Below are 12,942 nucleotides of genomic sequence, written 5' to 3' on the forward strand. Positions count from 1 at the left end.
CGGTAACCTGCATGACTTAGCTGAGTGATGGCTAGGTGGTACAAATAGGTGTAAAAACTTTTTGAGGTTGTAGACAAAAAGAAGGGGTTAGCCTTGTCTTAAGGCACACAACCAGGAGTAATGGGGTGAACTGGAGGAGAACGTCACTGAGGCTGACTATAAAGAATTCCTTACAGCGAGAGCTACTCCAGGGTGGGATGATAATTGTGTAAGGGATGTACTAGAAACCCCATTGCTTGAGTCACTGCCACTAAAACCTGCCTTGACAAGTGTCCTGGCTGAGTCAATGGCTGAAGGTTCTGTTGCTGTGGAGCTGAAGCTCATTGAACACTCACCTGGCTTTGGGAAGAGCGTATTTTTCTAATGCTGTTCCCATTGGTGGCAGGCTGGATATGCTGGTTTCTGATTGGCTTGAGCTATGTGTATTTTTAACCTTGTGGGTGGTTCACAATTGGCAATCCTGCACATTGACTTTCTGGATGACATCAGTCTGTAAGCTTAGGGTTACAGGCACAGTTGGTGGTAGTAAGGTGACCAGCCCATTGGGCCAGATCTAATAAATAAAACCACTGGTATTGTTCCAACTCACTGAGGAGGGAGCAGAACGAAATGGCTTTAGGTATCTATTATAGTACGGTGACCTCCTTCTTATAACAAGACTTCTTTAATATTTAGTAAATTTGTATTAGTTGCAGAGATGAAATCTCAATAGATTTCTCACAAACTGTAAGTATCTTGTTAAATATATCGCTTGTGTGTCTAGGACTAAGGCGTGGAGGGTGTCTGGGCTTTGTGGCGGGAGAGAGGGTGCAGGTATCTGGGCAAGGGAGGGCCCTGTGGCTGGGCTCTGGGGGGAGAGGTGTTGTGGGTGTCTGGCCCCCCAGCTGGGCTCTGGGGGTGGGGGAAGGGGACAGAGAAACAGGAACTGGGCTGTCATAGGTGTTTCTTTAACTCTCTACTCCTGGGGGAATTTGTGTGTGTGTCTGTATTGTTACAGGCATACTTGCTGACAGGTATCTTGAAATAAATTACCAAAATAACTGAAAACTAGTGTGATTATGTCATGTTATATTGACAAATAAAAGTTGCAGAATTTTAAAATAGTGTGTGCAGAATTTTTATTTTTTTGGTGCAGAACGCCCCCAGGAGTAGCTGTTCTAGGATCTGCCAGGAGTCATTGTACTTGGTATTTTGATAGCACAAGACACATACATGGTGCTGCACAACAGGCAAACCGCCAGACATTGAAACGTCCGTGCTCTGAAGTGCTTACCTACTAAAAGGCACAGGATACCAACACTTTGAAGATAGGATTAAAAGAATGGGATGATCTTAAAGAGGGACCCTCAAGAAGCACAAAGATATAAAGATATAACGATGTTATAAAAACATAGCTGACAGATGTGACACTCACAGTATCATCTAAAATGCAGACATTGTCTCTAAGGTACTGTGATTAGATTATTTTTTTGAAAATACATTGAATTGGAAAATATTTCTCTCCCCTCACCCCCTGCCAGTTTAGAGTGGTTAACACCTGCGTGTCACTAATGCCAAGAGAGAATTATTTCAATCCATCAAGTCATGATTTTACTTGGAGAGTGTGGCCAGCAAGGCATGTTCTTAGAGCCTGAGCCGAAGGAGCACTCACCAATCTCAGCCAAGAAAAGACAGCGGAAGATGGAAATAGGAGGAAGGAACAATGAACAACATAAATGGCAACTTCAAACTATTATGTGAAATTTGTATGTGAAATCCCCTTAAAATTTGTAACTATACAAGCTCATGTATCCACAATGCCCTATAGTGTTGGATGTGAATAAACTCCTTGTATCACTGGGGGAGTGAAGTTTGGACTTTTTCCTCAGTTTAATAGGGTACCATGCATGGAATCATCATGCAGTTTTGCTCTGATTGGACAGGGATGTTAAATCATCTCAAGTTAGTAAAAATCTCCGGTGTATTATATTTTACTTGTGCTACATTATTTATCTCTGCTTTTCAAACGTTTCAAATCTGGTCTATCAAGGTACTTATATGGCTACCCTCACCATTGTAACCGACTAGGTATTTAAAAAAAACCCAACAATCTCTCTTTCTCCTACAGCAGCCAATAAACAGGAAAAATAGTCTGATTAATTTGAGCTCAGTTATGGCTTTGTTGTAGAACAGTTCATTATAATGGGTGTTAGTGTTATAATTCAAAAAGCACAACGAAGATAGAGAACAAGAGCTAATGTATGAAAAATAATTTGTACACCACACATTTGTAAAATCATTTATGAAAGTACAAAATGATTAAGGAACAGAGCAAAATTCCAAGGTGCTTTACAAGATCTTCATCATTTATATTTACAAAACGCAGTGTTCATAGTGTACAGCTTTACGTGCATAAGGAATGCTAGTACTCTAAATAGCATGCGTTATTACTATGGATGTGCAGTGGTTCAAAATTTGTTTTTCTTTGTGCTTGTTTTTCCAAAGGATTTTTAATAGCTCAGTGACTTATAAATAGGGTGAAATAATATTAAGTCTGGTCTTCTCATGGTACTTGAAGTCAAAATGTGCAAACCACGTACCCAAATATAGTCTCTCAAATTGACTAAATAATCACGTCTCGCTATGGATTTAAGTTCTGTAGTTTGGACACAACGGATGGTGGAAAGATCATAAGAAGACTAGAGCTTGGGTTACTTTGGACTAATAAATGGTTCCCTTAAGGAAAAAAAAGCCCACAAAAGACAAAAAATATAAATATTGAGCTATTTGGGTTTATTCAACCCAAATGCAGAGCTCTAATATCAGCTTAGCCGAGAGTCACGTGACAGGTCAGGGAAGGGAGGACATTCAGGGTTTGTCTACACTGCAGTAAAAAACCCGCAGCACTGAGTCTCAGCGGCCGGGTCGACTGATTCAGGCTTGGGCTGCAGGGCTAACATTGGCAGCGTAGATGTTTGAGCTCAGTCCAGCACCTGGGCTCTGAGACCCACCCCCCTTGCAGGGTCTCAGAACCAGGACTCCAGCCCGAGCCCAAACATCTACGCAGCAATCGTATAGTCCCGCAGCACAAGTCAGCTGACCTAGGCCAGCTGCGGCCTTGCCCACTGCTCTTTTACTGCAGTGTAGACGTAGCCTTGGAATGAAGGCCTTTCTTCGTACCCTCAAACTGCAGCCCGCTGAGAAGAGTCTGTTAGCTTTGGAGCTGTTGCCATGTACTGTAACAAGAAACAACATTATGACAATTTCTAAGGTTATCCAAACAGTGAGGAAAACCTTCATAAATCAAACTTGAAATTCAGCACGTTATTTTCCTTACTGTGTTTGTTGGTTACTGAAAGCCATGGTATAGGACCCATATAAACAATTACCTGCCTCACAGCCTATCCTGGACTGCCATTAGAATGCTGGATTTGTGAGAGCACACTCATTTCATTGCCATCATCACAGAGTTATTACTTAGCTTACTGTGGAATCAAGCAAAGGAAAGAGCTGGGCTAAGAGGACCAGGGGAGAAGTACCTTCAGCAATAACAAAGAAAATGCACAAATTCCAGGAAGTTGCATAACCAGGAAGAGGTGGCCCTGACTGCTACTCCTGGCAATTCCTTACAGCAGAGGGGATCTGTAACAGGGTGGGCCAGAGGATTCCCCATTGCTTATGGCTGAGTGCACGTCCTGTTTACTCAGGCTGGGTGCTCTTTTCCAGATCCTCACACCGAGATCTATTTCTCCCTCAATAGCTGCACTTAAATCTCAATGGTGCCAATGAGAGGTAAATGCATGAAGCAAGGGGATATTAAACACCTAACTCTCAGTGAATTTCCCCCGCCCCCCCCCCAAAAAAAAACATTTTTTGGTTGCTTTTGCAGAAGAACGCGCATGAATGTACCACTGAAATATTCTCAGATTCCCTTCCTTTTGGAAGGTATTGCAATTTGAATTTCCCACTACCACTTCAAAATCATTAGTAAACAATTTTAGGCCTGCATTGATGTTTGGAATATATGAAACCATTTTTTAAAAACAAATGTAAACTGGCTATTCGTTAACTAAAAATTGTACAAAAGGTTATGATAGAAAGGTATTTTGCAACATACCTTATGGCTTGAGCTTTCATATTAAAATAGAAAATCAGTACAAGTATGGTGTTTGCCTCCCATGTGTGCCTTTGAAAATTCCTCCCCCGCAATCATTTAATGGTTATGAATCCCATCTGTAAGAGACACTACTGAAGGGTTCTGCATGTCTGACGGGCTTACGTCATAGCCCAGTTTCTTCATGTCTTTAGTCACCACATTGAAGGAAATGGTCACAAAGCCTTGGGATCGCACCGTGATCACTAGAAATAGGAGGACAACACCATTAGCCAGTAAAGCTGGTTGAACAGTCATTAGATGTCCCACAGAATACCAGGACGTGGTTGTTCTCAATATGCTCAATTAATCTCCTAAAGCATTAACAAAGAAACGGACTGGCCAAGATCTGGTCCATAGTCATAGAGGAGTTAGAGACAGTAATTCCTGATCATTTACCTTCTCGGCCTTCTCCCTGCGCTACCACTTTGGGGTCAGTGAACTCTGGATGTCTTCCCATAAGCCAACTTGGAGAAGGAGAAAAGAAAACAACTCAGTGGTGTGTCATACTTGGTAGCATTTAGAATTGTTATAAGGAAGGTTCATCGTATGCACAGAAATAAAATAAATATGTTTCCCCCTGTTCATAGTAGGAATTTTTAAAGCTTGATACATTTTTTTTCCTTGCTACTTATCTACTTTGATCAACGATAAATGTCACCTCTGGATTATTGACCAGTTTTCCTTTTTTCCTAATTTCACCTACATTCTATTAAATTTAAAAAGCGACAGAGTCCTGTGGCACCTTATAGACTAACAGACGTATTGGAGCATGAGCTTTCGTGGGCGAATACCCACTTTGTCAGATGTTAAGTTTTAGTTATTTCTGAGTGAGGGAGGGTCAGTTTATGTCAAAGATATTTTAATAACACCTAATTTTAAGGATCTGGGGGGTGGAGGGGGAAGAGACCTAACAGCTATAACAAATACACGTTGGACAGGGAAAAAGTTATGTCCATGAGTCCTCATTCAGGAGGAAATTTGTGCAAGTATATGCTGCACCATTCCTTTATAGATCGTCCTTTGGGTGGGTGGCCTACAGAAAATAAAAGCCTTTGGCTAACTTATTTACAGCAGTATTTTAAGACTAATTTAAGGACAGATTGCGATACACCTGCTCACACTGTACACTGAATGCAATGCAAGTCCTTCTGTTGGCTTCACTGAGCATTGGATCAGATACATTGAGTAATCTCTTATGCTGCAAGAAGTCTCATTGAATTGAATGGGACTACTTATATGTGGAGTACGGTACCACTAACGTTGAGGAGTCTATGATTCTATCACAATCTGATCATTAAAGATTAGCATGCTAAAACTAGGAAGTGTTTACTCTCAGTGGAAGTTCTTTGAATAACCACAGTAAACCAGGGTTTAAATTTGCCCACAGATCACAAATTAAAATAAGTCCTCACACCACTGGTTCTGTTTTAGCTGCCCCATAAAGGAAACAGTCATTGAAATATTATGAAACGCTTTCCTGCCTCCCCTCCCGATCCTTTCACTCATATTTTAAAATCCCTATTATCTATCGCATTTCTACGCTACTCTACCATAATGCAATTTCTAACACAATATACTGAGTGTGCCATAATAGGCCAATAGAAGGTTAAAAAGCTGCCCAGACTTTGGGAAAAATTCCTGTTTTTCTTTCTTTAATATACATATCTGAAGCAGTACGGTTTGTTCTCTGGTGCCAGAAGTTTTTATCTGCAAAAAGAGAAGTAGTTGCAGTGCTGTCATGATTATACTACATCAATGTGTTTATTAAAACATACAGAGACTAACCTGCCTTACCTGATTACAACTCTCTCTCTTTAAACTCAGCTATATTCCTGCTACTTTACGTCTCAACTCCACGTTATGCACTACTAAACTGCTTAACCTATTCAACAAATAGCCCAAATCATTCCACAAGGTGCTTCTATCCTGCATGGCTGGTATATTTCAATCTCTATTGTCAGAGACATTAAAACAGCTGAATTTAACTCAGGACCCTGTGATATTTCACAAACAAACTCTGGGACTCTATAAAATGTTTCCCCTCTGGACCACTGCTTTTAATACAGATGGACAGATCTGTCTGAAATGTTCAATTAGCTCAGAGAAAACAGTTACTTCTGGAGCATGAATGATGGAATCTTCACTAAGAAAGACTAGAGGGTATTCCACCAATATGCGTGTCCCTTTCCCGCACAAGGAGAAAGGGACTAGTGGACAATTCAGTTTAGAACAATTCTGAAGAACAGGCAGACCAAATCTGGATTCACTCTACAATGCAGTGTCTAGATCAGCTATACATAACCTCAAGGAGCCATTCCTTTAGAGAGTTGCAAAAAGCCATACCAAATTGCATGTATCATGCAATAGTTAATATACGTTAATCAGAACAGATAAAGTTTATAACAGGAGCAGTAGTATTGGGGCTCAAGAAACCTCTACCAATCCCACTTCATCACTAGTTTCAAGAAGCCGAATTCTGTCAACGTACTAACCATCTACAGCTTGTTTCAATGTGTAATTTCCACCCACCACAGCTGGTCAGTAGCACAAATTCAGAATTAACCAGTTGGAGTGAGAGTGAATACGAGTTTTTCCAGCAATCAATGCATCATTATCAGGATGTCACCTGACAATTTACTAAAAACCAATAAAAGAGCCATCTGCAGCACAAGGATTAATGGCTACTGATTGAATGCATGTTGCCTTCTGATTTTATTGCACAAAATGTAATATAGTTACTAAAACAGATTAGATTTTTAAGTGGACAAGGTGCACAGTAGCCAAGCATATTGTAGATTGTTACAGCATGGGATTGGCAACCTTTGGCATGTGGCCCACCAGGGAAAGCCACTGGCAGGCCGGGCCGGTTTGTTTACCTGCAGCATCCGCAGGTTCAGCCGATCGCAGCTCCCACTGGCCGCGGTTCACCGTCCCAGGCCAACGGGGGCTGCAGAAAAGGCGGCCAGCATATCCCTCGGCCCGCCCTTCTCGCAGCCCCCATTGGGAGAGAGAAAATTTGGATTCGAATGACAGTCTTGACACTAATTTGCTGCATGATGAAGGACAAGTCTTGTAGTCCCCGTGTCTTAGATTTCCACAACTGTAAAATGGGGCAAATTATTGCCATTGCATGGAATTTTCAAAAGCACGTAAGTGACTGTCAATGAGACTTGTACTTCCAAGTAACTCACGAGTTTTTTTAAAATTCAACCCGTTCTTTACACATGAAGGCTGATTTCCATAGCTGCCTAATGGATTTCAATGCCCAGGTCCCCTTCAATTAAATAATAATTCCTAGTTTGCATCATCATAATTTTATCACCACTTGTCATGAGTAGATCTCAAAAGTGTTTTACAAAGGAGATAAGCATCATTACCCCAATTTTACAGATGGGGAAATTGAGACACAGAGGTGAAATGACTTGCCCAAGGTCATAGGTGCCAACTTCCCGTCTGCCCTGTGGGTGCTCGACTCCCCCCGCCCCTGCCCCACCCTCGCCCCAATTCCACCCCCTTCCCCCAAGTCCCCACCTCTTTACCACCTCCTCACCTGAGCGTGCCACGTCTCCACTTCTCTCTCCCCCCTCCCGCCCCCGGAGAGCCCTAAGAGCTGCCAAACAGCTGTTAGGTGGTGGGAGGGAAGTGCTGGGAGGGGGAGGAGCAGGGACGCGGCGCACTCAGGGGAAGAGGAGGCGAGGAGGAGGTGGGTGCTGGGGGAGGTTGGCTGCCAGTGGGTGCGGAGCACCTGCTAATTTTTCCCCGTGGGTGCTCCAGCCCCGCAGCACCCACGGAGTCAGTGCCTATGCCCAAGGTCACCCAGCACTCCAGTGACCAAGTCAGGAATAGAACCCAGGTTCCTGAGTCCCAGTCCAGTGCTCTACCCACTAGGGCACGCTGCTCCCTAAACCAGAGCTACTTGGACAGGACTCAGATGTGCGCAAAGACATCCCAATGGGTTTCAGGACTAACTCCTTAACCATGCGCCCACTGCAGTTGGATATGGGATGTCCTATTTTCTACAAGCATTTCCTGTGAAGACCAAGGTCTCCATCAGTTCTGGTTCTTAAATACTGAGATTTTATGACAGGATGGAGGGAAAAAAATTAGGGAGAAAAACAATAAAAATTCATGTATAGAGGTAAAAGAGGCAGTTACTGTTCAAGAAAAAGAACTGATTACAACCAATAAATTCAGACCCTCATTCTTAGAATGTAAAAATGTCCCTTGTGGAACAGTCCAATTATATTTTTAAAACATATTATGCTGTATTTAACATTCTGCATCCTCATAATGACTGTTTTCATTATGGAGTAATTCCTGCAGCAGATGTTGCTGAATTACATGAAGAAAAATAAGTGTAATACTAGTGAAATCTATTCTAGAAAGAAATGAATGTGTTTACTTCAATTCTACATAGGAAGCCAGTTTGCTTTGAACTCTTACTCGCACAATTTCATCAGTGTCAATGTTTTTTCTTTTGGAAGCTTCAGCGAATAGAAGGGAATGTGTGGTTGTTTGCCTTTGCTATCATTTGGTGGCTACTTTTCAAAAAGACATAGCTCTATCTTGGCAGCAATACAGCAAGTGCTTTTCAAATTCACACTTTCAAATCCATGGATAACAAAAAGGATGAAGTTACAGAGCATTACTCCAAGCAGATTGCTAATGTTAAATTTTAGAGTAAGGCTTTGATGGATAAAGCCACATTGTCCATGAAACTCATAGGACTGTCTTTAACTTTACAAAAACTCACAAGTGCGTGCACATACTGAGTAGTCAGAGACACCATCAATTAAAACAAAAATGTCCTTTCCCATGTTACTAATAACACCTTTGGATTATTACCTCGTAATTTTTTGCAGCTTAGACGTGGATTCTGGAACAAACATAGGAATGGTTCTTCTATGACTGAAATAGAATTGATACAGAGAGAGAACTTATTGATGAAATAAACCCAATGCCAATTTCCAATACTCCTGTATTTATTATGATAATGAAAGTCCAAATACAGATTTAAAAAATGTGAGACATTCACACGTAACTTGTAAGTAATGAACTCAAACTTTCCTATGTGCAGCTTGCATGGGGAACTTGCAAAAGGCACAAGAGAGGCCAGCTAGGGGAGCACCTTCAAACCTGAAGTGGTGCAGTCCCCCCGACAGACATGACAGTGCTGAAGTGAAGACTTGCAGGCCCAGATCCTCCAAGGCATTTAGGTGCCTAGCTCCCACTGAAAGCAATACGGGTTTGGTGCCTCACTTGCTTTGAGGATCTGGGCCAGTTTGTTCAACTGCCCTCCCCCATCCACAAATTAAAACTAAACCTGCACTGAATAAAAAGCAACAAGGCTCAGGTCCAATGACCAAGGTTTGTGTCAGACAATAGATTCCATACCTGTGGTGTAAGCAAGTTAGAGAGACACTTGGGGGGCACTTATTTTCGCTCTGATTATTTTACTTTAGAAAAGCGGGAGCTGAGATCAAATTGTATTTGGGAGGAACATTTGAAACCAAAACAATAACCATCATTAACCCACCTTCCAGGTGTGAACGGAACATGAACAGCTCCATAACCTCGGACGACATCATTTCCAAAAAGATCAGGTCCATAGACACTTACCACTATTTGTGGCCCTTAAAAAGAAAATAGGAGTTAATATAAGGGCAAGGACAAGGAAGGGGATGGATATGGCCCTATAATTTCTTAAGCTCATTGCTAATTTACTGTTATTTAACATTACCTGAAAGCAAGTGTCAAGAACTGCAGGTCCAAAAATGTATTTATTTACCTGTATTAGGAAACTAAAAGCCAGTGGGTATAAGAAAGCAAACAGTGCTATCTGTATTATTGAATTAATGTAAAGCTTTCTGGTTTCTAAGAAATAATCTCATTCCGGAAAGGTAATTTAAAAAGATTAAAAGAAATACGGTACCCCTCAGAGTGCACCGAATCTATTCCAAGCAAGTTTAATTGCCAGAAATGATGAAGGGGGAGCCCACAGTAATTTCATCTTGGGAAACTTCAAAAAATGAATTGCCTAAAAGTACCATCAAGAGAAAACATAAACTGGACTCAACAGAACAAAAGTCAAAAATTAATCTGTAATGTTGGGCTTCCCTTCATTCACAAGGCAAAAGGTGACACGCAGAACCATGCATATTTGTGACTCTCCAACAATTGCTGGGCATAGTCTCCCTTATCCAGAAGGTCATACCAGCATATGCTATGAAGATGCAAAGGACTCTCAGCCTACCATTCCAGAACTACAATCTTCATGTACCAAATACCTGTATTCAGCCATACATCTCTGTGGTTTACTTACAGCCAGAGGGGTTGGTACTTTTAAAGGTGATGTCAATTGGAAAATTCCACACAAGGGCTTGCTGTGCATCTCTGTTTTTAGAGGTGATCTGAGATATTCCCTCTTCCAAACCCTAAAACAAGAGCTTACATATTGTACAAATACAAGCTGCTGCTATTTACTCACATTACAGAGTGGAAAGTGCATATGCTATTAGCGAATATAAAACTTCTTTGCCTGTTTACAGACAGACCACCAGGGCCAAGTTCCAGTCCCTGCCCCAAAGAGCTTACGTTTTTAATAACCAAAGCTCCTTACCTTCAATTTGTACATACACTATTTTGCATGTGAAAATGCAGGGTTGGGCAAACAAATTGATGCAAAATTAAACCCATTTAAAATCTGACCCTTATTCCTACTAATTTGCAAGCAGCTAATCTTATCAACATTTATGAAGAGCATTGACTGCATTCATAATAACTAAAAGAAGTGTTTTGACTATGTAAACCACAAAACAGAGGATAAGTATAACTAAACCAACAACACACAGCACATACACAGCATTCTAGTTTTTCAAAGCACTGTACCAACATTAATAGATCTCTGCACTTCCCCTGTGAAGTGGGGAAGGAATAATTCATCTCATTTTCTAAACGAGGGAATAATAAAATACAGAAAAGTGAAGTGACTTGCTCAAAATTGAGTGGCAGAGATGGTATTAGAGTTTAGGATATATTCCCAGGGCTGTGCTCAGTTCACTAGATCAGTGGTTCTAAAGGGCTGCGAACAGGTTTCAGGGGTCCACCAAGCTGGCCCAGTGTTAAACTCGCTGGGGCCCAGATCAGAAAGCCAAAGCCCTGCCATGTGGGGCTGAAGCCCAAGGCCCTGAACCCTGCCACCTGGGGCTGAAATTGAAGCCTGAGCAACTTAGCTTTGTGAGGCCCCCTGTGTTGTGGGGCCCTGGGCAACAGCCTTGCTTGCTACCCCCTAATGCCGGCTCTGGTTGTTATATGTAGAAAAAAAGTAGTTGAGGCACAACTGGGCCGTGGAGTTTTTATAACATGTTGGGGGGTCTCAGAAAGAATGAGTTTGAGAACCCCTGCACTAGACCACTCCACCTTTCCAAGACAATAAAGGGAAAGACACCTCTCCCCCCAAATCCTATTGTGTGTATTTCCTGAGTTATTTTCATTATTCGTATTAGTGTGGCAGCTAGGAGCCCCAGTCATGGACCAAGACCCCATTGTGCTAGGTGCTGTACACAGAACACAGAACAGAGTCCCTGCCTCCAGGGGGGGTTACATTTCCAACACCCACCAGCCTAACCCACTGAACTCAACGCAGCCGCGTTGTACGGGATTTGGGGCCACGGCTCCATGAGAGGTGGAGGGGGCAAGGCCCAGCCACGGGCAGAGGCAGCGGGCGCCAGAGGGGCACTTACCGTGGTGGGGGCCCAGTCGTGGCCGTAGACGAAGCAGTACTTGCAGTAGAGCTCGTCAAACGCTGGGAACTGGAGAAGAAAGGGACGAGCGGGTCACTGGCCTGGGGGAGCCCCATCCTTCTGCTGCCCTCTACCCCGGGCCGGCTGGGAGGCTAATGCCCCAGCTCTGGCAGCCTGCTGAGCCGCTGTGCTGGGGACTCGCCACGGGCCCGCCCTGGCACGGAGCAGAGCCAGGGGAGGCGGCCGCCGGGCAATGGCACCGGGAGAGGGGATGCCCCAGAAGGCCCCCGGAGACCCCGGTTCGAGGCCTCTCCAGCGCGCCCCTCACCGTGGCCCCTGGGCGAGAAGCGGGGCGGGGCCGAGCCACGACGCGCGCTGAGCCTAGCCCGGGGGAAAGGGCCTCAGAGACCCCGAGGGCCCGGCCGGCCCCCGCTTACCTGGGCGCTTTCGATCTGCCCGTTCACCATGAGCAGGAAGACGGTGGGGGCTGCGGCGGCGGCTGCCATGGCGCCGGGGGCCGATCCCGGCCCGTTGCTAGGGGCCGCTCTCCCGGCCCGCCTTGGATACCGGCCCGGCGGACGGCAGGGCGGCCGGGACAAACTTCCTGCCACGGAGCGCAGCGCGAAGGGGGCGGGGGGCTCCAGGGGTAGAACCCTGCCTCTCCAGAAAGGGGAAGGGGGTCTCCCATCCCCCACCTCAATAACTCCCCAAAGGGAGGGTTCCCTCCCCAGGAGAACAGGGGTGCTACCCCTACAAGGAGAGGGCCCCCCCAGTCCCTCACCCCAAACAGAAGGGGGGGGTGTGTGTGTGCAGGGGGGAAGGTGGTGCCAGGCTGGGGCCCTGGCTACAGCAGGGCAATCTGCACTGATGCACCCCCCTGGCTGTCACCCACAAGGGCAAGCTCAGCTTAAGCGTGTCTGTTTCACTAGCAGAAGTCAGTCCAATAAAAGATATTATCTTACCCACTGTGTCTAACATCCTGGGACCCACACGGTGACAGCGCCGCTGCAAACGCACCAAAAGGACCCCAGTGCAACCCCCTACTCTACAGGCTGACTTGGCAGA

General features: G+C 44.2%; 1 protein-coding gene across 1 annotated transcript; it reads right to left on the minus strand.

Moving 5' to 3' along the window:
* Window positions 1–4,119: 4,119 nt before the first annotated feature.
* On the minus strand, window positions 4,120–12,454 carry B9D1 (B9 domain containing 1). The gene is made up of 7 exons (XM_039493392.1): window positions 12,315–12,454; window positions 11,878–11,946; window positions 10,458–10,569; window positions 9,672–9,768; window positions 8,981–9,043; window positions 4,532–4,599; window positions 4,120–4,338 (listed from the first exon to the last, which is right to left on the minus strand). The coding sequence occupies exons 1-7, from the start codon at window positions 12,381–12,383 to the stop codon at window positions 4,193–4,195; spliced, it is 624 nt and encodes a 207-aa protein (XP_039349326.1). The 5' UTR covers window positions 12,384–12,454; the 3' UTR covers window positions 4,120–4,192.
* Between the last annotated feature and the right edge of the window lie 488 nt (window positions 12,455–12,942).

Source organism: Mauremys reevesii, linkage group 10, assembly GCF_016161935.1.
Source record: "Mauremys reevesii isolate NIE-2019 linkage group 10, ASM1616193v1, whole genome shotgun sequence".
NCBI classification, from domain to species: Eukaryota; Metazoa; Chordata; order Testudines; family Geoemydidae; genus Mauremys; species Mauremys reevesii.